At 40.5% G+C, this 25734-nt stretch overlaps 2 protein-coding genes across 3 annotated transcripts in view; both read left to right on the forward strand.

The window, feature by feature from the left end:
• The window catches only part of smg5 (SMG5 nonsense mediated mRNA decay factor), a 29528-nt gene extending 27945 nt beyond the window's left edge, over positions 1 to 1583 (forward strand). Inside the window, exon 22 of the mRNA XM_087848486.1 lies at positions 228 to 1583. Within this exon, the coding sequence (XP_087704612.1) occupies positions 228 to 311 (84 nt within the window). The 3' untranslated portion in view covers positions 312 to 1583. The remainder of the gene's footprint in view (positions 1 to 227) is intronic.
• Positions 1584 to 3121: 1538 nt separating this feature from the next.
• paqr6 (progestin and adipoQ receptor family member VI) overlaps positions 3122 to 25734 on the forward strand; it is a 31587-nt gene continuing 8974 nt past the window's right edge. The window contains exons 1-5 of one of the 2 annotated variants that reach the window (XM_087848491.1): positions 3122 to 3380; positions 18582 to 18847; positions 21962 to 22089; positions 22493 to 22698; positions 25431 to 25557. In XM_087848491.1, the coding sequence (XP_087704617.1) occupies positions 3320 to 3380; positions 18582 to 18847; positions 21962 to 22089; positions 22493 to 22698; positions 25431 to 25557 (788 nt within the window). In that variant the 5' untranslated portion in view covers positions 3122 to 3319. Of the gene's footprint in view, positions 3381 to 9231; positions 9388 to 18581; positions 18848 to 21961; positions 22090 to 22492; positions 22699 to 25430; positions 25558 to 25734 lie in introns of those variants that run through there. The other variant, XM_087848492.1, reaches the window with a different exon arrangement.

Raw genomic sequence — 25734 nt, forward strand, 5'->3', positions numbered from 1 at the left:
TTTATATACTGTTTTGTTTGTTTGTTTGTTTAAATCAATTTTAAATAAAAATTTGAATCACCTTGTTGTTGAATTGTGCTATACAAATAAACTTGCCTTTTGGTCTGAGAAGGTGACAAGCTTTGTCACTGCTTGCAGACTGTGGACAAGTTCTGCCTACTGAACTTAAAAATGTACAAATTTGAGAAATACTTTGTTTATCTTCGTGCCTCGTTTGTCTCCACCAGGCGGCGATCCAGGCGGCTGGCTCAGCAGGTATGGAGCTGAAGAACATCGTGGAGTTCTACCGTCAGTGGAAGGAGATTGGCTGAGAGGTCAAAAGGGGAGCAGCTGTCGGCGCTGCGAACAGCTGATCGATCACAACACTTGCTCCCTCTCTCTTTCTCCCACTCTTTTGCTCTGTGTGTATCTGCGTCTCCAAAGGCAAAAAAACAACTCAAAGAAAGCTGGATCGAGGAGTTAAAAAGCTTAGAGGGTTGGAAAAGTGAATAGTGGAGTTAAAAAAAAAAATTTTTTTTAAAGTAACTAAAAAAAGAGAAAGGCGGGCGAAACGACGCAGATCTCCCACTCCTAATCCTAAACATAAAGAGTGACCCCTAGTGGTCGGGGTGAGGAAATGGCGGGATGACGCTACACAATTTTAAGTGCCCCTGGTTCACTCCCTAACCAGGAATACACTGTATATGTTAGCAAACGAGTACATACGTGTTGAGAGAAACGGCGAGCACACAAACACATTCAAGCTGAATCCATATAGATATTTAGAGCAGTGGTTTGGATTTCCGTTCCCTTTTTCCCCTTTCCCATCAGTCTGTATTTGAGAAGCAGGGTCAAGAATGTGCGAGTGTGGTGGGGCTGTGTTTTTGTAAAGTCAAGGCTGTATGACGACAGCTTCGAGACAGAGAAAACGTGCTCTGTTCACCTGACGCTCGAGGCTTCCAGCCCTCATCTCGTAGCTCGTCAGCCTCTAGGAAGGGTTGAGGAAGACTTCTCTGGGAGCGGTTTCTTTCCTATGTGGCTTTTTTTTGGGGGGGGGGGTTTGTTTTCTTTATTTGCAGTGTACTTTTGTGACCAGTGACTTATGTATTGTGCTATCTCAGTATGAGAAAAGGAAAAAAAACACATGACAGGCGTTGCCCTGTTAAAGGTTTTAATTTGGATTTTATTTTTGTACCCAAATGATGTTGTTTATTTTGCTTTTTCTAAGCTAAATCTGAATGAGATATGCAAGAATGTTTAAGGGAAAAGAAAGGGGTTGCTGTCGTGCGTGGATCAACTAAACAAACCTTCGGTTCTGAAAATTAAAAGGAGCCTAGAATCTATTTATCGAGGTGTAACGTTAGTGTGAGGAGGGTAGCTAGAAGCCGATTGGCCTCGTGTTGTAGCTAGTCGTTGTGGAGGCTAAGAAAAGAGAAGGAGCTAGCTGGCTTTTCCCCGAGGAAGGTGGGACCCCTGTAAACTCCTAAAATGTACCCCATCTACATCACCATTTCCATAGTGACTGTCCCATCTTGCACTGTGCAAAAGAAAACCAGTATATGTGTGTGGCCATGCATTGAACAATAAAAAGAAACTCTCAACGATGTTGACCTCTTTCTTCTTATCAGTCCTCTGTGACCCTGTGTCACCTGTTGTTTTCACCGGATCACTAGAGTGATAAGTCAAATTTATAAACTCGCGACACGAAACCTGTGAAGACAGCTCTGTCCTCTGCAGCTGGGAAGGGAGGTTTCTTAATCAGCCTTTTAGATAAAAACAGCACAGGGCTGCACTGGGGTTGTGTGGGAGTGGAGCTGTTTTCACATACTTGTGAGACATGAAATACAATCCAGGACTCTGGTTTTAGTTTGGGATACCAGTTCCACGAATTTAAAGGCTTCTTGGAAGCAAAAACCCAGCATACAGGTTTGTGAAACTCAGGATTTTACATGCATGGGAAGTAATTGTAATATCAGCAGTTGTGAAGGATACAATACTTATATTTTGTTAAAGCTACACAATCATCCACCAGCACCTGTTTCCTCAATTAACTTCCTTTACAGATGGTGGTTTAAAAAAACACTGTTTTGTTTTAAAGAGAAACCAAATTGTCTCTAAAAAAAATGACTTTTTATTCAATTTATGAGCACTCACTGATAGGTCAACAGTTTATTTAACACCATATTACGTTAATTTTTATAAATTATTCCCCTCTTTTTTAAAAAAATTGAATTATATAACGGAATGATTTAAAGTATGGCTACCCTACGAGGTGCGGTGTCCTCCATTTTTCAGTCAGATTCGCCCGTTGCTCGTGATGTCTGGGGCAGGTTCAAACCTGAACATGGTATGCAAGTTTTGCTGTACTTTGAGTTTCCTCTCCTGGGTGTGTCAGAAGTGTGAGAGCACGTGAAAGAGTTTGGATGCTTAGACATCTGGCACGTGCTCACTGTGAGTCTGCTTTCATCGGTGAGAGCAGGGCCAACCGGCAGCAGCCCTGCCAGTTTCTGGTGTTCATTAGTAATCCCGGTCGAGCTGCCCTGTGCCAGTTGTGCACAGGTCCCACTGAAAGATAGCAAAACTAGACAGACATCAGTCAGGAGGGGCAACCACCTGCAAAAGCCTATCTGGGGGTCACGTTCCCTCCCCACTACAGCTGTTGTTGACACTTTGATTTGCACCAAAGCAGGTGATGTGGAATCACCATGAAGTGTAACTGAGTTTGCATTATTCCCCTGATTTGTTGAGCAGTGTAGATAAAACTCCAGCTGCAACATAAAAGTGTGACAGTGAATCAATAGTTAAGATCTTTTGGTACTTTGAGAATATTTTGATGCTAAAGCTTTTGCACTTGAGTAGGACTCTGACTTTAACAAAAACACAAAGACTCAAATTCCAGATCTAAAATCCCTGCAGCGAACCTGAGTGACCCAAACCTTCTCAACTCTGCAAATCTATCCAAGGCCTCTCTCAAACTAGGTCTCCATGTGCCATTCGTTCTCTTCTTTCTTCCATCTCTTGTGTTCTTCTCTGTCCCAGGCCCAGTGCCCACCACTGACCGAGCACACAGAATAACCAATCCCCTGGCAGCAGAGCCAGTGCCACCCCAGCAGCAGGCGGCTGGCATCGGCGTTGGCCCATTTATTTTGCTGGGTAAGGGGGTTGGGAAACTTCGCTGACCCGAATCAATCCTCTTTCTGAGAGCTCATGAAGCTGTGAAGCTGCAGGGACTTTGGAGTGGAAGGACCGGGCTGCAGGGACAGGATGAACGCTTTAAACATACGCGAAACTTGTTAGATTTATCCCCCTTAGTTTAAAGCATCTGTAATCTGTGTGAGAAATGTCCATGCAGGGGTCTGTGCTCGCTTTGTGGAAATGTCTCGCCTGCTTGGAGTTTATGCGTAAGTAACTTCTCTGTGGTTGAAATCTACACGTGCGCCTATCGCCGCTCTCGTGCATTTGTTTCTGTTAATAGTTTAGCAGTATGCCTCATTGTTTCATACTGTCACTGTCACTGTTTCCCTCTCTGTCGGTGTTTCCGGAGCTCATGTCCTCTTGTTGTCTCCCGATCGTGAAAAACAAGGTTTCTTTTCTTCCCCACATCCAGCCCGAGGGGTGGGATTCCGACAGTAGTGGATCCGGCAGTGTTTTTATTTTGTTAGTGCAGGAATGTGCAGAGGGAAAGGGAGAGGAGTAGAGGAGGGGTCGTGTTTGATACAACAGGAACGAAACCGAATGGAGCATTTTGATGGAAATTGAAGTTTTTCTTTCCTCCCCCCAAAATGTTTCTTCTCTTGTTTTTACCGGAATCACCCAAGAACGGACACACGAAGCTGGAGGGTTAGACTCGAGCGCTGTGTCCTGCTGTGATTCTCATAAGCTCGGCGACGATTTCTCCTCATAGCAGGGACCCCCGCCCGCCCGACTCGGTGCATCTCTTTCTAGGAACTGTGTAATGATTCTGTGCACCCACTCCCCTTCCTCCCGTAAAGTGAAACTGGAGGGTTTTCCTCGTAAGTCGCAACTCCTTGTAGGAATTTGCGGGGGGGGGAACCGTACAAATGTGCTGTGTCGCAATGTTCAGGCCATACACGTGTTTGCGCTGCGCGTCCTCCATCAGGCTTTGTTTACGCGCTTTCGCGCCTGCGTGCTCCTGCTTAGCGTTTTTTATGTACTTACAATAATAACAGGAGAGTCTGTAAAGCTGCTTCTGATTAACAGTTTGCACAGTAACGCGACGCGTTTCTCATATGCACTCAAATGTGGTTTTAAGGTGCTTTTACTTTTAGTATTTGTAATTTCAGAAGCTATCACTACAGCCGAGTTAAAATTACTTCAAATTTTACATGTAAAACATGATCGTAAACCTTTACGCAAAGATGCAACACATCATTAACATAAACATGAAAGTAAACTGTCCGGTTTTTGTGCTTATCAGCACTTTTTCCGTTACTTTTTATGCATTTGGCTGAATCCTCTCATCTTGAATGGAGCACTTGTGTCATTTTCTCATTGAATTCAAGTATTAACAGCTCATTCGTGATGTGTTTGATATCATTTTGAATGATTACTGACACAGTGCAAAGTAAAACTAAATATTCTTAATATGCTTTTCATTTTTAAGGAATTATTTAATGCTAATGTTTGAGCCCTGAAACGTTCAAACTTGAACTTGAGACAATACCAAACAGACAAACTTGATGATCTCATTCAGGGAGGAGGAACATGTGCAGCTGGGGGTCACTGCACATGTGCTGGAGAGTTTTATAACTAATGTTGCGTTAAAGGAGGCGGGGCCAACCCTTCAGTTTTTCTTTCTTTCTTTCTTTCTGGTGAATATGCAAGGCTATTTTAAGAATGCATGGTAATGTGCTTTACAGATGCATTTGACGTGGGTGTTTTTCATTTGTTGGATATATTTTGACAAAACGTTACAGCAAAGGCAGTGTTTTTTTTTTCAGCAGCCTTAAAACATCAGTGACATATTTTGGCAAGTATGTCATTCATATGTAGTACTGAGCCCAGTTTCCAACTTGGAATTTAACATTTTTAGCCAGTAATGATGCGGCAAAGAAATGTCTCGATGCTTCCTAATCTTTCAAACAGCTGGTTTGAATAGTGCAGTGAAATGAAGCGGTGCTGTCAGGAAGGCATGCGTGAAACTAAAATGTCCTTTGTGTTTAAAGTCACACAGTTGTGAGTTTGGATGAACTCAAACAGGACGTATGATGGCAGTGAAACTGAATGTTTGTCTGGCGCTGAATAAAACAGGATGTCCTATCTTGTCAAAGCTTAGACAAAAGAGTCTCCCTGCAGGTTCATGAGAAGGCCGATGTAAATAATCGTGTGCAAAGTAGAAGTGACAGCAAGTCACAGGCAACTTGAGTAACTGTAATCCTGAGGAAGTGTCGCCGTGCTAGAGGTGCGATGTTTTTGCTGAGGCATTAGGGAGTGACTTCCAGTATTTAACCAGTATCACTGACATCACTGTGTCTCTGTCATGAGACAATCATGGCTTGATGATGCTGTCAGTGAGCGCATCCTCTCCAGATGATGATTCCTCCTGATTCTGGTGGTTGTCACCTGTTAACATGCAGCATAATTCCCTCTGACCAAGTAGACATTTTCATATACAGGAGATTTTGAAAAATGTTTTAAATTTTACTGACATAAAATGAATATGAGACTATTTGATAATAATTTGAGGCCAGAATCTACCTCAAGCATCAAGTGAAAGAATCCAGCAACACAACCTTACTAAGACACACAAGGAGGATAAACTAAGACATGAGTATTGAAACAAACTACAAAAACATTGTCAGTTTAAGCTGCCGAAGATCAACAAAGCAAACAAAGGATAAAATGATAACTAAACCCTCTTAAAGAAAACTAAAATTCAACAGCAAAACTGCACTACAAAATATCACCACTGCCAGAGAAACATGGTGCAGTCCAGTTAACAGGTCAACACTATTTATATGGGCAGCAACGACCCAGGAGCTGTAATTCAAACACAGCTCAAGTACAGCAGCACTGAAGAAGGTAGTTAAATCTGTGCTTCTCAAAAAGATATGACATAGAAACATAAAATGTTTTAGGGCTATTTCTTTATTTTGTCAATGTATATTTTAAATGTTGTTCTAAAGGAAGGAAGGCCACATTCTGGGTGGAAGGGGCTGCTGGCATAACTTTTTTTTCAGTAATTTTTAATTTTCTTTTTTTTTACTGAAAGACAAAAGCAGCAGATCAGTGGAAGTCATCAGGATCACTCCTCTGAGCGGCATCAATGCGTGTACCACATTATGTAACAGTCCATCTCATGGCTGTTTAGACATGTTGGAACAAACCAAAGACGTTTTGTCATGGTGGTGTTTGAGGAAGTCTCAAAGTCAGTGAGGACTGCGAGGTTAAAACCTCAAATATATTACAGGTCTGCAGAAACAAAACAAACCAAAGTAGCTTTTGGTCAAAAGTGAGTCATGATCAGATGCTTTTTGTTATTTCATTTACCGAGGTAATGTGATGCTTAATCTCACGATAAAGGGTTTTTTTAACAAAAGAAAAAAAAGCAAATTGGCAGCTACAGTGTTGCCAAAATCTGTCACATGTGTCTGCAGTCTTCCTGTGGAAACTCACTGAATACTAACCTGAACAGTAAACATGGGGCTAATCCTGCAAGTCATATCTATAAGGGTAGTGAATACGCCACAGGGCAACAGAGACCTGAGCAGAGAGAGATCATGTATGTTTTAACAAGCTTTATTTAGGCTGCAAACATTTCACTACAATTCCATATTTTACTGTTAACAGCAAGACACCCAAAGCTAATTGATATTTACTACCTGTTATCATCAAACTTCTTATCAATTCAGTTTTAGTGTTTCATGAAACGAGAGCTTAGAAGGAAAGTTATAGACCAATTATTACTCAGTAATTAGGTCAGTATCGCAGTTACTTATATGAAGTCGTTTTAAAATGATTTGCATTTTTTAATAAGAAATTTATTTCCCTAAGAAATTTTACAGTTGTAATAATCATTTATTAATCTATCTGCTTACAGGTTTTAGATGACCTGCTTTTCAACTTGTTTCAACTTTCTGCTTGTGTTTTGTTCTATACTTACCACGCTATCTTTGGAGGCTAGTTAGTGTCAGTCTGGACTGTAGTGGTGGAGCACGGGCCTACTGACTGGTGTTGCACTTGATCCAAATTGTACATCTCCTTAAGAGCTGAGTCATAGTGTTACACTGCTGTGTAGGTCTAAAGGGTTGGGCAGCCCTGGAGCCAAAAACATCTCCAACATAAAGGAGGGAGAGTTAATACCAGGTGTGTCAGTAATTATTGTTTGTGCTTGAGGCAACAGCCACTTCTGTGGCTTCATAACGCAGCACATACTGAGCTTAATATAAGCTTTGTTTTAACGAAGTGGAAGTTGTTTTTTTAAGCATTTATGGAAATGGCCAAAATTTACTTACTTAATATGATAAGCCCTCACAAAGCGCTATATTTTGGACACAAAGTTTGAGAGAAAAGCCTTGCAGAGGACATGCAAGTTCCCCACAGAAACACTCAAACCCTCGCCCTTCGCCAACTGTGCTAAGTATAGCACCACCGTGCTGCTGGTTGTGTTTCATAGTATACATCCACAAATATAATCACTTATTAACTTTCATGTTAAAATACTGCACATTCCTAAACATCAACAAATGCTTAAAAAGTACTACTTACTTAACAAAAAAACCCAAAACTGCACTTATAAGTCCTCAGTGGTTGAATAAATGTACTGTTTCTTTCCTCCACTAGACCCACGTTACTGATTCACAGGACTTTACTCTTTCCCACGGTTACTATTTCCTCTTTACCGTCCTGCCTCCATTAGTTTCTGCTTGAGTTGACTGGTTTTCATTGAAAGCAATGCCCTAAAGGGTGTTCTGCTTAATAGTCTCTTTTTACTATAGATCATGTTGTATCAAATAATACTAAGAGAAGTGAATGACGACATAAAATTATCAGTAACGTTTTTATTGAGCTCATAAATAAAAGCCAACAGTTATTTATTGATTTATTTGTTTGTTTATTTTGCAAACAGAGGCCTCATCCTCTACTGGTCATTAGGAGGAATGCAGAAAAGTAAAGTCCATAAATGTGCTAGATTATGAGTTTTACATTATTTTACTTTTATGACCTCTATGCCATACCTTATACAAAACCAACCATGCACATAAATAAATAATTGAATGATAGAATGAATTTGTAAATTTGTCATATTCAGTCCTTCATACTTCAAGCCTGAATTCAGAAACTGCTGCAGTCCTGTGTAAAATGTAAATAAAAATGTGATGTAATATTTTGCAAATGTCATAAACACATATTTTTTTCCACAGTTCTGTTTATTAAACATATCAAATGTTTGTTAAAATGGTAACAAACATTCGTTGCCCTGTACCTGTGACATGTGCAATGACAATAAAGTTGAATTCTATTCTATTCTATTCTATTCTAAATTTTCAAAGTATTTACAATTTCAGCAGGTGGCAACTAAAGGCTGAAAAATGAAGTGAAGTAAAAACAAGCAGGCCGAGGAACATTTTTCTCCTCATTAAATGGGAGTAGGTCGGTAACATGACTGCGTGTATAAAAAGAGCATCTTTGAAGGACAGAGTAGTAAAGTCGGGCAGAATCTTCAAATTGTGGAACAATTTCAAACAATTTCCCTCTGTGTAAAATTGTAAGGACTGATTATCTCATCATCTGCAGTACAAAATGTCATTAAAAGACTAAGAATCTGGAGCCTGTCCCAGCTGCCAGGGGTGAGAGGCAGGGTTCACCCTGGACAGGTTGCTGTTTTGTCACAGAGAGACAGGCAACCATTCACACTCACATTCACACCTGTGGGCAATTTACACTAACAAGTTAACCTAACCCCACTAACTGCAGGTCTTTGGACTGTGGGAGGAAGCTGGAATACCCGGAGAGAAGTTTCAGTCCCCATGCATCTAGCTATATAAAACCATTTAATATGGAAATTTTTGCTCCTACCTCTCTGGGTAAATCTGAGTATATATGCCTCCCTATGTGTATATATACAAATATGTGCAGTAGGGAAACTACCAAATCTGCCATTTTGGGCGCGGTTTACACCAAACCATTGTCACTCAGCAGTAGCGCGCGCTCACAGGGTGGACACACATGGCTCGTGTTGTTGTTACTCCTGCGATCCACGTGAGCACGAAGCGGCGCTTCCTACTGGCTCGCGTGGGAGAAGAGAAAAGGAGTCTGTGTGGAGACCTTGCACAGTGAAGCCGAGGTACGGGAAAGTGAAGACACCCAGCCCTGGTTGTCACCCACAGGAAGACGTTTTTACGCGGATTGAAGGAGAGGAATCCCTCCCCATGCCCGAGGGTCGCGGTACGTCTGCGCATTTAAAATATTTGCGTTACACACACTAAGATTTCACTCTCTGTTTTTGGTCCGTCGCTGAAAGATTGAAGTTTTGCAGCTGTGACTCTTTACAGCAGAGACTGTTGTTTGGCTGGAAGTCCAGCATCTAGACCCTTTTTCTTTTTCCTCCAGCTTTGTTAGGGTAGGAATTCTTGGAATGTAGCGTTTAGGAAATTGGGAAGAAAAAGAGGAGAAAACAGAGAACACACGTTGTTGAAGAACGGAGACGGTTATTATGAGAATTAGCTGCATGTGACCAACATGTTTTCCCGAACCGTTTCCCTGGAGATGTGTTCAGGCGAATACTCTTGCAGTGTTTTTCCAGCATGGATTTTTCCACATTGTAAGAACTTGCCAGAGGAGCGAAACTTTTTTCCCCCACGACGATTTAAAGAACTTATGTTTGTCGCCAAAAACAACTTTAAAAAAGAAAAATAGAAAAATAACATAATAGAAAAATAATTAAAATAAAGGTTCACGAATGTTAGGAGTTGTGGCCTTTTGTGTTTTAATAAAAGAAAACCAGATTAAGCAAATGAATAAATACATTTGATCAGAAAATATAATTTTTTCTAGAATAATTGTTGCCTACGTTTAAAAACAAATTATTTAGTTTTGGTTTTGGCATTGCTAGTCTTCCCTACAGTGGAAAATCAAAACATAAAAGTGTCTTTGACAAAATGATTGTTGCTTTTTTACTTTATCTTGGAGCCTTTATTAGCATTTTTATTAAGTATTTTTTTTTATTTCGACACTGTATGTCCTCCAAACACGACTATGCGAAGAGTAACTGTGTTTTGTGTTTTTAACAAAAATGAATTGGTCAGAAATATTAGAGAAATTCTGCTATCTTTTGGATTTAACAATAGTTTTTGTGCAGCAAAAGATGTGTTTGTTGCACAAAATGAGAAGTCTGACACCTGAGCAGGTATTTGCAGGCTTTTTCCCAGGTTAGTTGTTTAGTTTAGACATATTCATTGTTTTTGGCAGTTGCTGCCTTATGTCAGTTTGGAGTCAAAGCGGTCCTGTTTTCTTTTGTATCATGTTTAATGTGTCAGCTGGTTTCCATTTGATACTGCATTCCCTGGCTGACTCTTCTATTAGATTGTGCCAAGTATTCAGAACTGGGTAGTTCAATGGTCCACTTGAATCAATAATGCAATAGAAATGAAGGAACTGATAGTGATTTAGTGTTTTGATCTGGCACAGGAAGTCAAATCAGCATGTTTCATAACAGAGCGCAGTGACATGTAATCGGTTACCAGAAAAGACGTGATGAAGTAGGAACACCTAGGAGAAGCATTGCAGCGTGACTTCAACCAGAGGGAAGTTACAAAACACATCACATGATCGAGTGAGCGGACGTTCAGTCCGCAGGGTTATCCCATTATGTTTCAAAGTAACCTCGAATACTGAGTCAGGGTTGCGTAGTTCATATGTAACCGAGAAACACAATCATTTGTTTTTATGTTTCAGTTTCTTGTTTTTTGGATTATTAACAAGAAGCCTGCTTACCTTCTATCTAAAAAGCATTTAAACCTCAGTCATAATCTTGAGTCATAGAGCAGACGCCCTCTGCGTGGATGCTGATGGGGACTTTAATGTTCTCCAGTCGTCTTGCAGGTGAGCATGAAGCTTTCAGGCATCAAGCATGATTGAAGCCACATATTTGACCTCACTTTTCCACCTAATGTGCAGTCAAGCTATAGTCAAGCTTCCAGGAATTGGTGCATTTTTTTCTTTCCTGCATCGTGTTTTCAGCATTACATCATTATATGCTGGATTCTCGGAATCAAAAGCCAGTTCCAGTTTTGTTTTAGAGTCACATTCCTGAGACATTATCACTTCCTTTTATGTTTTTTGGATGATTTCTTTTGCAAAGAATGATGTCAGAATTATTGCAGTAGAGCATCTCCCCACCTGTATCAATTTTATATTATCTTACAAGACTACTTGTAAGCAGAATCAATAATGGCACTAAATAAGAGTACAGTCTTGTCAGCATCCATACTTATCACTGACACTGATGGGACACAGCTTGGTAGTGTTTGGTGCTATAAAAGCATCCACATTTAGTGTGTGGGTACTTAGTTTTGCTTGTGGTCATTCATTTTTCTATGAAAGTGGTGAAAGATGTCCAAGATTGTTTCTTTTAATCCGATAGAAAGCCAAAAACCCTGACAGAGTGGAGAGACGACTTCCTCTGAACAGAATACCTCTGACAAATAAACTGAATAAGTTAGCTGAGGCTTTAAGAAATGTCACATATTCAAAAATAATATTTTATTGTGTTTTCTGGGGTGAATGCTTTTCTAATATATTATTTTCAAATCGTGGGTTCTATATGAACCAAAGTTGAAAACATTTAGCTCCTATACAAACCAAAGCTGAGGCTTTAGTTTGCTCTAAATCATCCGTTTGAGGCAGTTTATGCCCCGGCAAGGTGTCCGTCCGCAATAGAGAAGAATTGTTCCCAGAGTATTGGCCAGATTTTTAGAGAAACATGCACCCAGACATCATTAATGGGTGTTTACGAAATTGCAGTCAAGGTCATATTTGCCAGTTTGCAGGCAGAAAGCCTGTGAATAGAGATGGATTGTGAGCTGAATGAGCGATTGTGTCATTCTGGTTTCTGCTCCCCAGTATGATCATCTCTGGCATACTGCTGTGGCTGTAAGCACAGAAGCCCCGCCCACCTGATATTCGAACTTTAATTGTGAAGGTCCCCCAATGAGAAGAAAAGTTGGCTTGACAATAGCTTTTATCTGAGTGGGTGAGAGAATGATATGGAAACAAAAACTTTCTGAATTGAACATGTTAAATATACTGTACAAAATGATGTATTTAAAATAAATGACATGTGGCACTAAATAAGAGCACACTGACAACAAGGCTGTCTCTCTTCCACAGCATGTCTTTATCCTGTCTTCCTTCTCTCACCCCAACCGGTCGCAGCAGATGGCCCCGCCCCTCCCTGAGCCTGGTTCTGTTGGAGGTTTCTTCCTGTTAAAAGGGAGTTTTTCCTTCCCACTGTCGCCAAAGTGCTGCTCATAGGGGTCATATGCTTGTTGGGTTTTTCTCTGTATCTATGAAGCGCCTTGAGGCGACTTTTGTTGTGATTTGGTGCTATATAAATAAAATTGAATTGAACTGACATAAAAGTGTCACTGTGCCCTTATGACCAGTTAAATGTTTCAATTGTTACAAAAGAACACAAGAAAATGCTAAACTGAATTCTTTGGTCTCTTCCAAATAATTCAAGTGGGCAGTCGGCCTTATATGGATCAGATGTGTGACTTGACCAACAATCAGATATGGTAGTGAAGTGTGACACAGCTGTTCAGCTGTCTCTCTCCACTCCATGTATAGCTGCGAAAGTGCCGTCTGTGGAGTTGATAATGAGGGTCAATTAGTTTAATGAGCCACTTAAAGTCGACATTTTCGACTCTGCTTTACTGGCATCGTGTATATCCACAGTATATCCTGCCTTTGTGGAAACTTCGATGCAGTGTGGAGTGCGGGCTGCTCAGCTTCTTTGCCAGGCTTCAAACAGCCAAAGTATCTCCACACTGCTGAATTCCTCTGACCCTTCTTTTCAACACCTCGACTTTTGATCCTCGGGCTGTGTGAGTCAGTGTTTGGTGACACTGTCACTCCAGTTTTTATTTACACTTCCTGCTGTCATTTTGTCTTTTGTCTCGTTCACACACGCTGGTGTCTGCGGCTGCAGCAGCTCAAATATTAGCACAGGCGCGCCTCCTACGCTGTATGTGTCGGCATAACCCAATGCGGCTTTACCGCTATCCCAACAACACGATCGTTCTGGCACAGCACAATTCTCAATGAGTTCAGTCAACTTCATAATGACAACATTGTCTCATATATCTATAAAATTATTTTAGGTTACATATTTAGTTTTATCCAGCTCTAGTAGACGGTAGATTAAGTGTTCTAGTGAAATTGAACCACTGATCTGTGAGCATGTAGCTTGATAAAAGACTTAAAACACTAAATCGATGTTTAAAATAGTTTTTCCGCATAATAAGCTTAGCGTGAAATTTGCTGTACACCAGTTTGTCTGCTGGGACCTAATGTGACACATTCAGACTTTGCATGTGCTGAGGAACAGTTGAGTTTTCCTAACTTGAAAAACTGGTTCCCTGCTCATTGTTAATTTTCTCATGGGTTGAATGTAAACAGGCGGTTGTAGCCTGTGCGGGCCTGTCCTCTTGGGTGGATGCTTAGAGGATGAAAATCATCACTTACTCATAAAATATGTAATTGTTAATATAAATGGGAATGGTTGATGGTGCAATAACCGACGGCGAGCCCTCTGAAATGTTTACTGTATGTGTTCTGTTGGGTTGTCGTCTTCTGTCCTGGACGTGTTTGAGCAGAGCCTGAAGATGCTGACAAACACCGTCACACGTGCAGCGCAGAGTGCACGTGCATAACTTTGGGGAAATGTGCAGTCTGACACCTCAGGCCAGTGAAAATGCCTGAGCAAGAAAGTGTGGGTGCCTTTAGCGCTCACAGACAAGCACATGTAAACACCTCGCGTGTAGTGGACAGGGTGACCGTTTGGGAGATATTCTTACTGATATTTTTGCAGGATTTAAACCTTGTTTTTGTTCCCGTCTGTGTTAATGAGGCTCAATGTGTGCGTGTGCGTTTTACCATCTGAACACATCCTTGCTTCCCGAATGGCTCAGTTAATCTGCAGAGGGAGCAGGGCCTCAGGACGAAGGGTGGGGTGAAGATGAGGCTCGAGTTTTGAGCCGGTCATGGAGCTGTAGTGTCTTTGGCACGTTCATTACTAGAGTACTTTTCCACTTGTTTGGTTACATCCTCTAATCCAAAGCTGTGTAGAAAAAAGAAAAAGGTGGCACTCCCTCATTTGACTGCTTATCAGCTTTTTCAGGCGCAGTTTGTTTATTGACTGCTCAGCATGTTGTGCTGATTTGGCTCTGGTCCTGAGCTTCAGGCTACAGGTGGATGTTGCCTCTTGTGTTTGATGCTTTTCTTTGAGCCTGCACTGAAGCTGAACTGGGAACCCATTCAAGCTTTCTGTTTCCTAAAATGGTTATCTCAGAAATGTTCTTTTAAATGCATTAAGTCAGTGTCTAACCTGGAGGTGACTGAGCCTGTGTCCCACTGACTAAAGTATTGCAGTATTTGTACATTTGCATTATTGTGGACTTGATGTTTTTGGCGACATTCCAGAGAAAAAAGTGGATTTCTGTTCAATTGAGACAAATATTTCTTTCTGCTGGAACTTCACATTCAAAGCATTTACCTGGCAAATGTTTAGTTCACTTTTATTATAAACTAGTAATGTAAAGAGCTCAGATCTTGGAGACACAAGACCTTTTGTCAGTTTTCAATATCCGATCAGCTTGTAGTATAGGGGTGGGTTTTGATAATCAATTTATCAATTAAAATCGATTCTAGCTTAGATAACGTGATATTGATTCATTAAAATCCTGAATCGATTTTTTTAATATAAATTTATTTTGCCCAAAACGCCAGAATCTCAGGTTAAACCTAGCAAAATTTCAACAACCACCAAACAGCTAAAACAGTAAATGAGAGCAGCTACACGGATTCTGCACAAAGACTTAAAAACAAATGTGGACCCGCTGATGGATCAGAATCAGTGAGATGTCGCCTTTCTCATCCGACGGCACGGACACGGTCGGGGCTGAAAGCCGACAGCTCGTTGATTCTGATGTTTCGATGGGTCCACGCTTTGTTTTTACGTCCTTTTTGCGCTGATTCTAAAGCTGTTAGTTTGATGTCTCTCCAAACAATATTGACCGAACCAGCAGCAAAAGAAGATCCAAACTACGCTTCACATAAACATCGTCATGAATTCACTCTGACTTTTCCTGTTTTGCTTCCACCACACTTCATGCACAGCTCTCTCTCTCTCTCTCTTGCTCTCTCTGCATACTTAAAGAACAGTTTCCCGTCTAAAAATCTTTTCTGCATTATTCGCTTGCTTGTTGCGCACGTTGTTTACAGTTTAAAGCAAATTAGTTTTTTTTCCTTTTACATACTTCCAAAAAGAAAACCTAATTTCTGTCGTTCAATACTGAACAAATTTAAACTTTTTAAAATTATGCAAAATGCAAAACGCTTAGCTGTGTCTCTAATAAAACCGTTGTAACTTCAGAGGTAATGTTCATGTGTTGATTAATGGTTTTCTTTCGTTTTTGATGTACTGCAGAATATTTTTATAAAATCCCAGGCCAGGAAAATCGCCTTCATGTTTTTCTGTGGTTTATCTTCAGCTACTTTGACACAAAGGCCTCTGCTGTGATGCTCACACCTTTGATAAAGTCTTGCGTGTGTCAGCTTCCTTTTTATAGATGCAAAAATATGTAAATGTACTGATCTGAATTATAAGATTTCTGACTGTCTGAGGCAAAATTCCCAGAATTGAATCGAATCGATTTGGGACCTTGTGAATCGGAATCGAATTGATTCTAGAAATCAGTGACGATACCCAGCTCTATTGTAGTATTGCTTGAAATAATTTAGCAGGCAAAGGCGAGAGACAGACAGTCGCAGTCTGGATTCAAACCCAGGACCTTCCAGCTGGTGCTAACCATCGCACCACTGCACTGCCCAGCCCCAAGTAACAGATGAACAGGAGAGTGAAACCCGAGTGCTTTAAACTAAAGCAAAATCTTCTTTTAAGGTCTCTACCATGGAGCAGGATAATTTACGGTAGATATCCTGTCACATAACTCCATGAGAAATGCTTCCGAAAGGCACAAATGCAGGCTGGAAGCCTTATACTCTGCTGTGGATAAAGACACAGACGCCTGGAGATGTGACGGCCAACTTCTGTTGTTCTATTCTTGTTCTATTTCTCTGACGTCTTCTTTAAAGCCTCCCTCTGCATAAGTGCCGCTGATGTGTCGTAGTGCAGTCTCTGCAGACGAGTCCGTACACTCACAACAGCAGCACGGACCTTTGGACTCACACTCTATGATGACATTTGCATCAATCAGACCGTAGTGGACTTATGGATGCAGAACGTATAATCAGTGTGAAAAATTCCCGACCCATAAATTTGTTGGGAAGGAGGAAATTATCCACAGAGGCCAAAACTGTTTTGTGTACCAAGCTGTAAATATGCTTTTTAACTTTGTTAAACTTTAACATGAGAGTCCCAAGAAGAAGGAAAGAAACTTCCTGCTGGCTTCATATTTAATTTCACATTTAAACATTGACTGATCTGTCTAGAATTCAATATAAAAACATATCTTTTATATTATATATCAACAAAAACACACCTACATCTCACACTAAATGATTGGTGGCACACTGCCAATCATCTGAATCTAAATGAGCTTTTTTCTAAGTGTGAACTTTGTGGCTTTCAGTAGCTTTTATTATTAACTCAAGCTGTGGTATTATAAGTTGTTTGTGTGCAGCTATGCTTTCCAGCCATAGTGAATGCAGGATTTGTGCCAGCGTGCTTGCATGCTAGTGCACCGAGCACTTGAGCAATGGTGGGACTCTGTTGTGTGTGTGTGTGTGTGTGTGGGTGTGTTTGTGAGATGCCTCATTTCCATCCAGTGCAGCGTGTAACAGTCATCCTTTGGTCCCTGTACTCTCAAGGCTTTAGCCTCCACAAAGCGCACTTTGTCACTGTTAATAGGCCGGGGCCTGCAGCTGGGGTGCAGTAAGCAGCGGCCCCTTCTTGTTGCTCTCACCCTGCCAGAGGGGATGATGCTCAACTGGACTGAGATCTGGGGAATTTGGACACCTTGAACTCTTTTTCATGTTCTCCAAACTACTTAAAAAATTTCGAGTATGGTAACTGAGGCCAGAAATGCCCTAAACTAATTCAATTCGAGCCTAATACTATAGAGTGTGTGCATAGTGGGATAGACTTGTAAGGTGCTAGCTTTACCGTTTGTCAGAACTTCTGTTTCAGTCACAATAGTCTTTGCTGTGCACGTTTAACCTGTTTTAACCGTAGCATCAAACCTCACCAGGCTACACATGTTTGATCACTCCTGTGTTTGGCAGTTAAACGTGTTCTTCTTTCAGGTGCATTACTTCAACTTTCAGAAGGTGTTAGTGCGATACATATTACCAGACACGGGTAAAAACAGGGCAGAAGATACATTTTTGGAGAAGGAAATGGTTAGATGTTGTTAGATACAATGCAGTGGGTATTTAACAGTCATGACCATCCTGGCCTTCCTATCTTGCTGCCATTACTTCCAAAGGTAAATAATGCTGCTATCTGTCCACAAATTGTTAAAGAAAATCAGACTAGGCTGCCCTCTTCCACTGCCACATGATCCAGTTGCAATGCTCACACTCCCATTGTGAGGCAGTGGGCAGTGGTCAGCGAGTCCGTGGCTCGCACAAACATGTTCTTATTACATTTTTGCATTTGGTCACAGGCCTCTGCAGTGTGACAATGCCGGGCATTCTTCAAATCAATGTCTGGGTAGGTCTCAAGAGCGACGACAATACGCGATTGTTCTCAGCGTCTGCTCCAGTCCACAGAGATGTCACACTCGAGGACTCTGTCATATAAACTTTAACGGTGGGGGCCATCAGATGAACCAGTTATCCGGTGTGGTGCGTTTGTGTGAGTGGATTTCAGTGGATCAAAGGATCAAAACAAAGCAGGTGGTCAGATTTAATGATGAGCACATCATCATTTCCTTCAGTGCCCTAAATTACAATTCACATTAGCTGTTAGCCACTTTCTGTCTTCAACCTTTTACTGGAATTTATTTTCTGAAAGTAAAAATAAAAAATCTTGATGATGATGGTGCAAGAAGTGCATGATTTTATTTTTTGGGGGGGGGTGAAAGCTATGTCTTTTATCAGTTAATACTGTGCATTTAATTAGTTTTAAATTACAGGTTTTGCATGCAATCAGAGTAACACCAAACAAATCTGATCATCACTTCATAAGTCATGTATAAATATTTTAACAATAAAGTCTCTGACACTTAAAAATGCACAGGTGCATCACCAAACATCACTGTTGACTGATAGCAACCAAAACTGTATGGATAATCATAAACAATATTGTTATTTTTTATGGGGAACCAGTGTGGGGAAGTCAAGGTTTTGCTCTTCTCTTGTTGTCTGATTGTGTGCATGTCTTTGTGTCCCTGCAGTGTTTCCTGTGTGGCGTGGGATTGGGGCCAGTAGTGGCATTGGGTGGAGCCAGGGCTGGGCGCGCTGCTTGAAATGGGACCCGAACAGAACAGACCTAGCGGCGAGAATACCAGTGTTTGACTACCCTGTGTGGCTCGTCCTCTGCCGTGGGGGGCGAGCCAGGCTCAGGGAAGTTTGTCAAAGAGGGAGGGGTGCCATCAGGCTTCCCGCAGACATGCTTAGCTTCAAACTTCCTCAGCTCTTCGACATCCACCAAGTCCCCAAGGTAAGAAAGTAACCTGGTGTACCCAGGTCCGGTCTGTTTGTGGGTTGGTTCTATTCCTTTGATGAAGGTTTCTTAAACTCTTATTAAGGACTAAGAGGTGAACGAATACATATGAGACGAATAAGTAGCCCTCCACTCAAGTTTAAGCATTTGTGGCATTACACAGCATTTCAGAAGGTTAATTGCAGAGAAGCTGCAGTGCTCTATTATTATTATTAGTAATATTATTAGTAATATTATTAATAATAATATTAATATTAATATTACTATTATTACTATTATTACTATTAATAATATTAATAATATTAATAATAATGTTGTTGTTGTTGTTGTTGTTATTAATAATAATAATAATAATTAATAACAATACTACTATTATTATTATTATTATTATTATTATTATTATTATTATTATTACTATAGACATCAGTTATTTGTAGAAGTCTTCAGAGAAATGATTTAGTCAATAGTTGTGTCTATAAAGCCAAGCATCCATTCTTCTGTTTATGTAATGCATGTTTATTTTTTCTTACTGTCTTATGTAACACCAGGAAACGCTCAGGTTTGTCTGTCAGGATGTGACCCGGCCTGACGAATGACTCGAGCCTCAAACAATAGCGATGCCGAGAGATATTTTTATGCCGTGTAGTCAGTTTGTTCCATGTAAATGAGCCGATGATGCGCTACAGATGAGTTTGCAACCTGTTCTTGTAGTGTGATAATTATTGTTTCATCAGGTTGCATCTTTTAATCAATGAACGGGCACAGCAGAGAGAAATATGCTTTAAATATAGTTGTTTTTTTTCTGAAAGGAGGGGGAGAAAATTTATTAATTTGATCAAATAATCAGGTTTGTTTTAGTTAGTTGTAACTAGTTTTAATTTTGTCTTGAAACTTTTGAAAGCTCCTAATTGCAATATTTTCACCACACCCTTAAAAATGACCACAGTGTGCTACACAGTCTAAACTGTGTGGGAAATCCACAGACATTTAGGATTTTGTCTCACTTAACCTTGATGATAAATTGCATAATATTATTTTTATACCTCCGTGTTTGTATTTTTACTTCAAGGCTTTTATTTGCTTCCACGACCAGGATTTCATGTGATTACCTCCGAACCCTGACCCACTGCACCTTGCAGCCTTGCAGACATACAGCCAGTTTCACAGACATGCATTAAGTCCAGTCATAGACATAAAGGCAAGTTTATTTATATAGCACAATTTAACAACAAGGTGATTCAAAGTGCTTTACAGAGACATTAGAAACAAAAACAAATAAAAAGCATGATTTAAAATTGATTAAAACAAACAAACAGACAAACAAACAAAACAGATAAAATCAGAACAGTAGATAAAATCAGTAGTTAAAATGTAAGTTTTGAAATTTAAGCTTTAGTGTGGATTTGGTGCTTTATTCAAATGCAGCTGAGAACAGGTGAGTCTTCAACCTGGATTTAAATAAACTGAGTGTTTCAGCTGATCTGAGGCTTTCTGGAAGTTTGTTCCAGATATAAGGAGCATAAAAGCTGAATGCAGCTTCTCCGTGTCTGGTTCTGACTCTGATAAAAAAACGGATCCAGATGACCTGAGGGATCTGGAAGGTTCATACTGGGTCAGGAGGTCACTGATGTATTTTGGTCCTAAACCATTCAGAGCTTTATAGACCAGCATCAGAACTTTAAAGTCTATCCTCTGACAGACAGGCAGCCAGTGTAAAGACCTCAAAGCTGGACTGATGTGGTCCACTTTTTTGGTCTTAGTGAGGACTCGAGCAGCAGAGCTCTGAATGAGCTGTAGTTGTCTGACTGATTTTTTTTAGGTAGACCTGTAAAGATGCTGTTACAGTAATCAAGCCTACTAAAGATGAATGCATGCACTAGTTTTTCCAGGTCCTGTTGAAACATCAGATCTTTTATCCTTGAAATATTCTTGAGGTGATAGTAAGCTGATTTTGTTAAGTAATCAGAAAAGTAAAGAAATCTCAACTGAAAGAAGTTTAGTTTAAGATTAGGCTTAATCCATGTCTCGGAAACTGAGCCATAGTGTATTTGCACACAACGGTTCTGCCATATGAGGGTTAATCTTCACACTTCAGCAGATATAAATCGTGGTAGCTGATTGTGGCTGTGAGCCTGTCAGCAGGAGCCAGAGCCCCGCAGTTCAAGCATCTTCTTTGGCTGCCGTCCTCCCTTCTGTAGTGACCTTATCTCATAAGTGACAAATAGTTTGCATGCAGCAGTTCTGCAGCAGGGTTTCCAGCCATGAGATCAGTGTGTAGACTAAAATTAGGCCCTTGGTTTTCTGTTATTAGAGTTTAAAGGTTTTTTTTAACATGTAAAAACATTAAAAACTGTTGCTGGGATCAGCAACATATACTCCAGTTATATTGTTCTACTTTATTTTTTGAGTTGTGTACACTCCGGTAATACCTGTAAAAACCGACAGCCTTTAATATAAAGCTCGCTGGAACCTGGTGTGATGAATAAAGTAGATTTCGACCTGAACTTTCCCTTTAACTCCCTGCAGTCTGTGCTGTACTGTAATCTGTGTGAACTGGCAGTGATATTAGAGCCCTCCTGCTAAATATTTACATAGTTGTCATCTTTGTTTGTCTTAACATCTTTTCCTCTTACGACATCCAGATGGATCCGGTCATGGATGTTTTACCGTAAAGAAACAAGTTTTCACTACAGTATGAAGTGAGAACAGTGGTGGAACTATATACAGACACTTTAAGGGGCTAGATAAAAATAATTACCACCAGTAAAGTTCTGCTACATTTTTTAAACTTTTTTCTGTAGTTTTTAGTGCAAACTTGGCTTTTTGTGGAAATGATCGTTGTTTTTTAACGTTTCTTCCACAACAGATCAATGAAAATGTAAAAATATCAGCATTTTAATGATGACTATCAAAAGGATCTAATAAGGTTTTATATTTAGAGGAAAGTGAAAATGAACATGTTTGTTTATTTAATTTAAATACTGATATTGGCCTCAGAAACCCAGCATCATTAGGACTGGGTTAGTGGATGAAGTTTGATGATCAGTTTTTCCTTTTCGAGGATTGGCTGAATTTCACACCTGTCGCCTGAATTGTCTGCTTGCTCCGCAGGTGTTCAGGGAGGACGGCATCATCTCTGGATACCGTCACCCAAGGAGCTCAGCACTGGACTGTATCCTCAGCAGCTTCCAAATGAACAACGAGACGATCAACATCTGGACCCACTTCCTCCCAACATGGTGAGTTTTGTGTTTGGTGTCCTTTCATTCACACCAGACTTGAACAAGTCCAGTTATATTCATGATCAAAGCAAGAGGTAAAGGGAACATCTGTCAGCGTTCCAGCTGTGTAAACACAACAGAGTTTCTAAGGATCACTGAAAGTCAGAGATTTAAAGATGTAATCTTGAAAATTCTCATAGTGCTGGAGAGAAAAACAGACAGGTGGGGAAATGTGGAGGCTACATCTGCAAAATTCACTAAGTCTGAATCAAAATACACGTAAAGTCAGAGCTTTGAAGCTCACAGGATGTCAGAGAGATGCATATGCCAACATATTACACAGCAGCATCAGTTGCATGCACCTGTATGGGGTCATATTTTTGTATATATACATTTTTAATTTGTTAATTAATGTTTGTAGGTACTTTCTGTGGCGTTTCTGCGTTCTCTGCTCTACCCTGAACTTCCTGACTGACAGCTACACCTGGCCGCTGCTGGTGTACATGATGCTCATCTGCGTTTACCCCTTCACGTCCAGCTGTGCACACACCTTCAGCACCATGTCCGCAGAGTCCCGCCACATCTGCTACTTCTTTGACTACGGAGCTCTCAGCCTCTACAGCTTAGGTAAAGAAACCCCCGGTGGTGGAGTCCTAAAAGCATTTTTGATGTTATTGTACATTACCAAGAAACAGGACGATCTTGAAATCATAAAGAGGAGTCGGTAGCTCTTTTCACACTCCTCTGAGATCACTCTTTCTCTATTTTGATTGTTTCCCTGAACAATCCCAAGGGGACACAGTGTGTCATTTTTAAGAAGCACGCCAGCACTGCAGAATCAGAGGCCGTCTGCCTTTGTTAGATATAAACAGACGGCCAAGGTAAAAAACAACACTAGAGAAGACAACAAAAATGTCTGTATAAAATAAGTAGCTACTTAGCAGATCTGTGTAAAAAGCAGAATAAAAATGTTAACTTTGAAGTAGTTGTGGATTATAAGAAGATTATTTTGTCTCGATTTTTTTGTTTGTTTGTTTCTGAGAGACGTTCTGAGCTGTCGCATCCTTTTTACCCCTCAGCTGTGAAAAGTTGATGGGGTATTGTCATCATCCTGCTTGGGTGGGAGGCGGGTGGTCAGTGTGGACTGTAATAACTCATCAAGGAAGTCACCTAGAATTGATACCAGATACTATAGCGAGCTTCATGAGTTCTTTTTCAGCTTAGGGAGCAGCTACACGCAGCAAGAAATATCATGAGATTTCACTTTAGATTAATGTGTCACATGGTTTTATGTCATCCTGTCTCAGTTTGAGTTGTCTGAGTTACAGTAAGCTAAAGCTACGTTACTTCATGGCTCGTGCCACCCGAGACAAAGTCTTCTTTCTGAGCAGCAGGATGAGCATTTGGAGGTGAGCTCTATCCAGGCTGGTTGTAGGTAGTAAATCTTTGTGCACGGGGAGGTTGAATGCAAAAGTCCTGACGCCACAGCGGTGTTTAATGTCTGGGGGTGTATTTTGTTTCTTTAGCGCGTGATAGCGTTACTAGGTAACCAAATATCAACGGGGGAAACAACGTAATGCTCAGAATTTCATCTCTTTATCTTTTCCATCTTTGAACTACGTGAAGGAAAGAGGTTTGTTTATAGACCGACTCCTCAGTCTCTCCATCTCCTGGTAAATAAGTGGTTTTAGATTCCACCTTAAGAAAACAGTTTAGAATATAAGACACAGAATAATTTAGATTTAACGGGTAAAGGCCGAGGTGCTTGAAACACTCCAAACCACAGTAAAGTCAGACAGTTTGAGGTGAAACACATTTAACAGGCTGATCAACCATCATGCATCTTATTAAGGATGACTGCTCCTTTATTAAGGTCTATCTATAATAGTGCATCTATCCTATACTAAGAGATGAAACGTTGCTTTCTTTCTCCTCTGAACGGTTTGCATGGTAAGTTCCATTCCACAGTAATATTCAAAACATTTTCGCTTGTGTTAGCCTTTAAGATTATATGGAAATCAGACACACTCAAAGCACACGGAAACAATGTTACTCTCCTTTCTGCCACCGTCCTGAAAGATGGATCGGTTTTTATGGCTCCAGTATTTGCTTGATTTCATAACCAGCTCTCCTATGAATAGTATTTCCCTCCCGTATGCACCTGCTTTACAAAGGAATTTCCAGAAAGAGGGAACTGAACATTCCTGTTTTTTAAGGAAGGTTTACTTGTTGCGCAGCTGTTCATTTGCAAACTTTTTCCCCACCGCCTGCCTGCATATTTGAGGGTGAGCACATACTAGAGCAGATCAAAAAAAAAATATAATATTGTGTTCTTCATGCATTAGTTGTAAATATATCAGGCGTTTGAAAGTATAAATGAACGTCATTTTCAGAAGTTTAACATTTTCATTGGTCTTTGGAAATTTTCTATGAATCTAAGATAATGAGAAACAATCCATTTACATAAAAATTAAAACTCAAAAGCATCAAATATTTTACCTTATTTTTAATAAATATATAGTATATTCAAATTAACTTTAATTTGCCCACGGGCGGGCCCACGGGCGGGCCCACGGGCGGGCCCACGGGCGGGCCCACGGGCGGGCCCACGGGCGGGCCCACGGGCGGGCCCACGGGCGGGCCCACGGGCGGGCCCAGTAATCTACCCTAGTAATCTACCACAAAGCTTCTTAGGGCCAAGATTTCCCCTGTTTAAAATGCTCAAAAGTCCATCTCAGGAATAAGATCAGCAGGCGGTGTCACTGCAGGACAAAAAGAGTACAGCGCACACTCTGTGGTCGCAGGCAGAGCTTTGATTGTGGCGTTTCTCCAGAGAGAAAGATCAGAGCTACTTTTTTGGGTTACAAGTCCCACGTACACTATGCACTGTTTTTCTGCTTCATATAACAGTCTTTGATTTTAGTTAACAGCCTCATTTAGTTTCAAAGATCTCTATGACATGCTTCTCTTTCTGCTTTGATCTTTTTTAAAGTATTTGAAGTAGAAGTCACCAGTGTAATATTCATTAATAAACTATTTGCAAAATGCTAATTTTCTTTCTTTGGTTTGTTTGTTTTTTAGGAGACTGTAGCATAAAGTTGCAGCTTTCAATTTTTTTGTGTGCTTTGAATCTATTCTTTAATTTTGGGGGGAAAAACATTGCAGGTATTTTGAGGATTAATAACAACATGTTTAAAATAAAAGTTTCACTGTCTCAGTTTCTGTAGCTGAAATTCTTTGTCTGACATTTTTGTCCTGCAGTCAGAATGAAATATGTTTATTTATCAGCTGTTAGTTGTTCAGGCTTCTCTCGGTTCAGTTGATGCAATAAATATTTTTAATTTCTTGTTTTAAATCAGGATGTGCCATAAGCTACGGATACTACGTCATGCCAGAGTGTTGGGTGAACACTTGGCTTCATCAGCATTTTGTTCCCATTGCCATCGGGAACACGGTGTTCTGCACCAGCCTGTCCTGCTATTCCAGGTAAGAGGCTGATGTTTACATCCTCTCTGTCCTCAGGCTTGCTTAGAAAATTCCACTTTGAGCATCCTGCATCTTACAGTCGTGCACAAATCAAGGTAAATAAGCCTTGTGAGTTTAAAAACTTGGATGTCAGAGTTTGCCTGAATGTAGCTCACTTCTGTGGAACAATAGATTTCC

This window comes from Neolamprologus brichardi, chromosome 11 (genome assembly GCF_056152115.1).
Source record: "Neolamprologus brichardi isolate AB-2024 chromosome 11, ASM5615211v1, whole genome shotgun sequence".
In the NCBI taxonomy this organism is placed as follows: Eukaryota; Metazoa; Chordata; class Actinopteri; order Cichliformes; family Cichlidae; genus Neolamprologus; species Neolamprologus brichardi.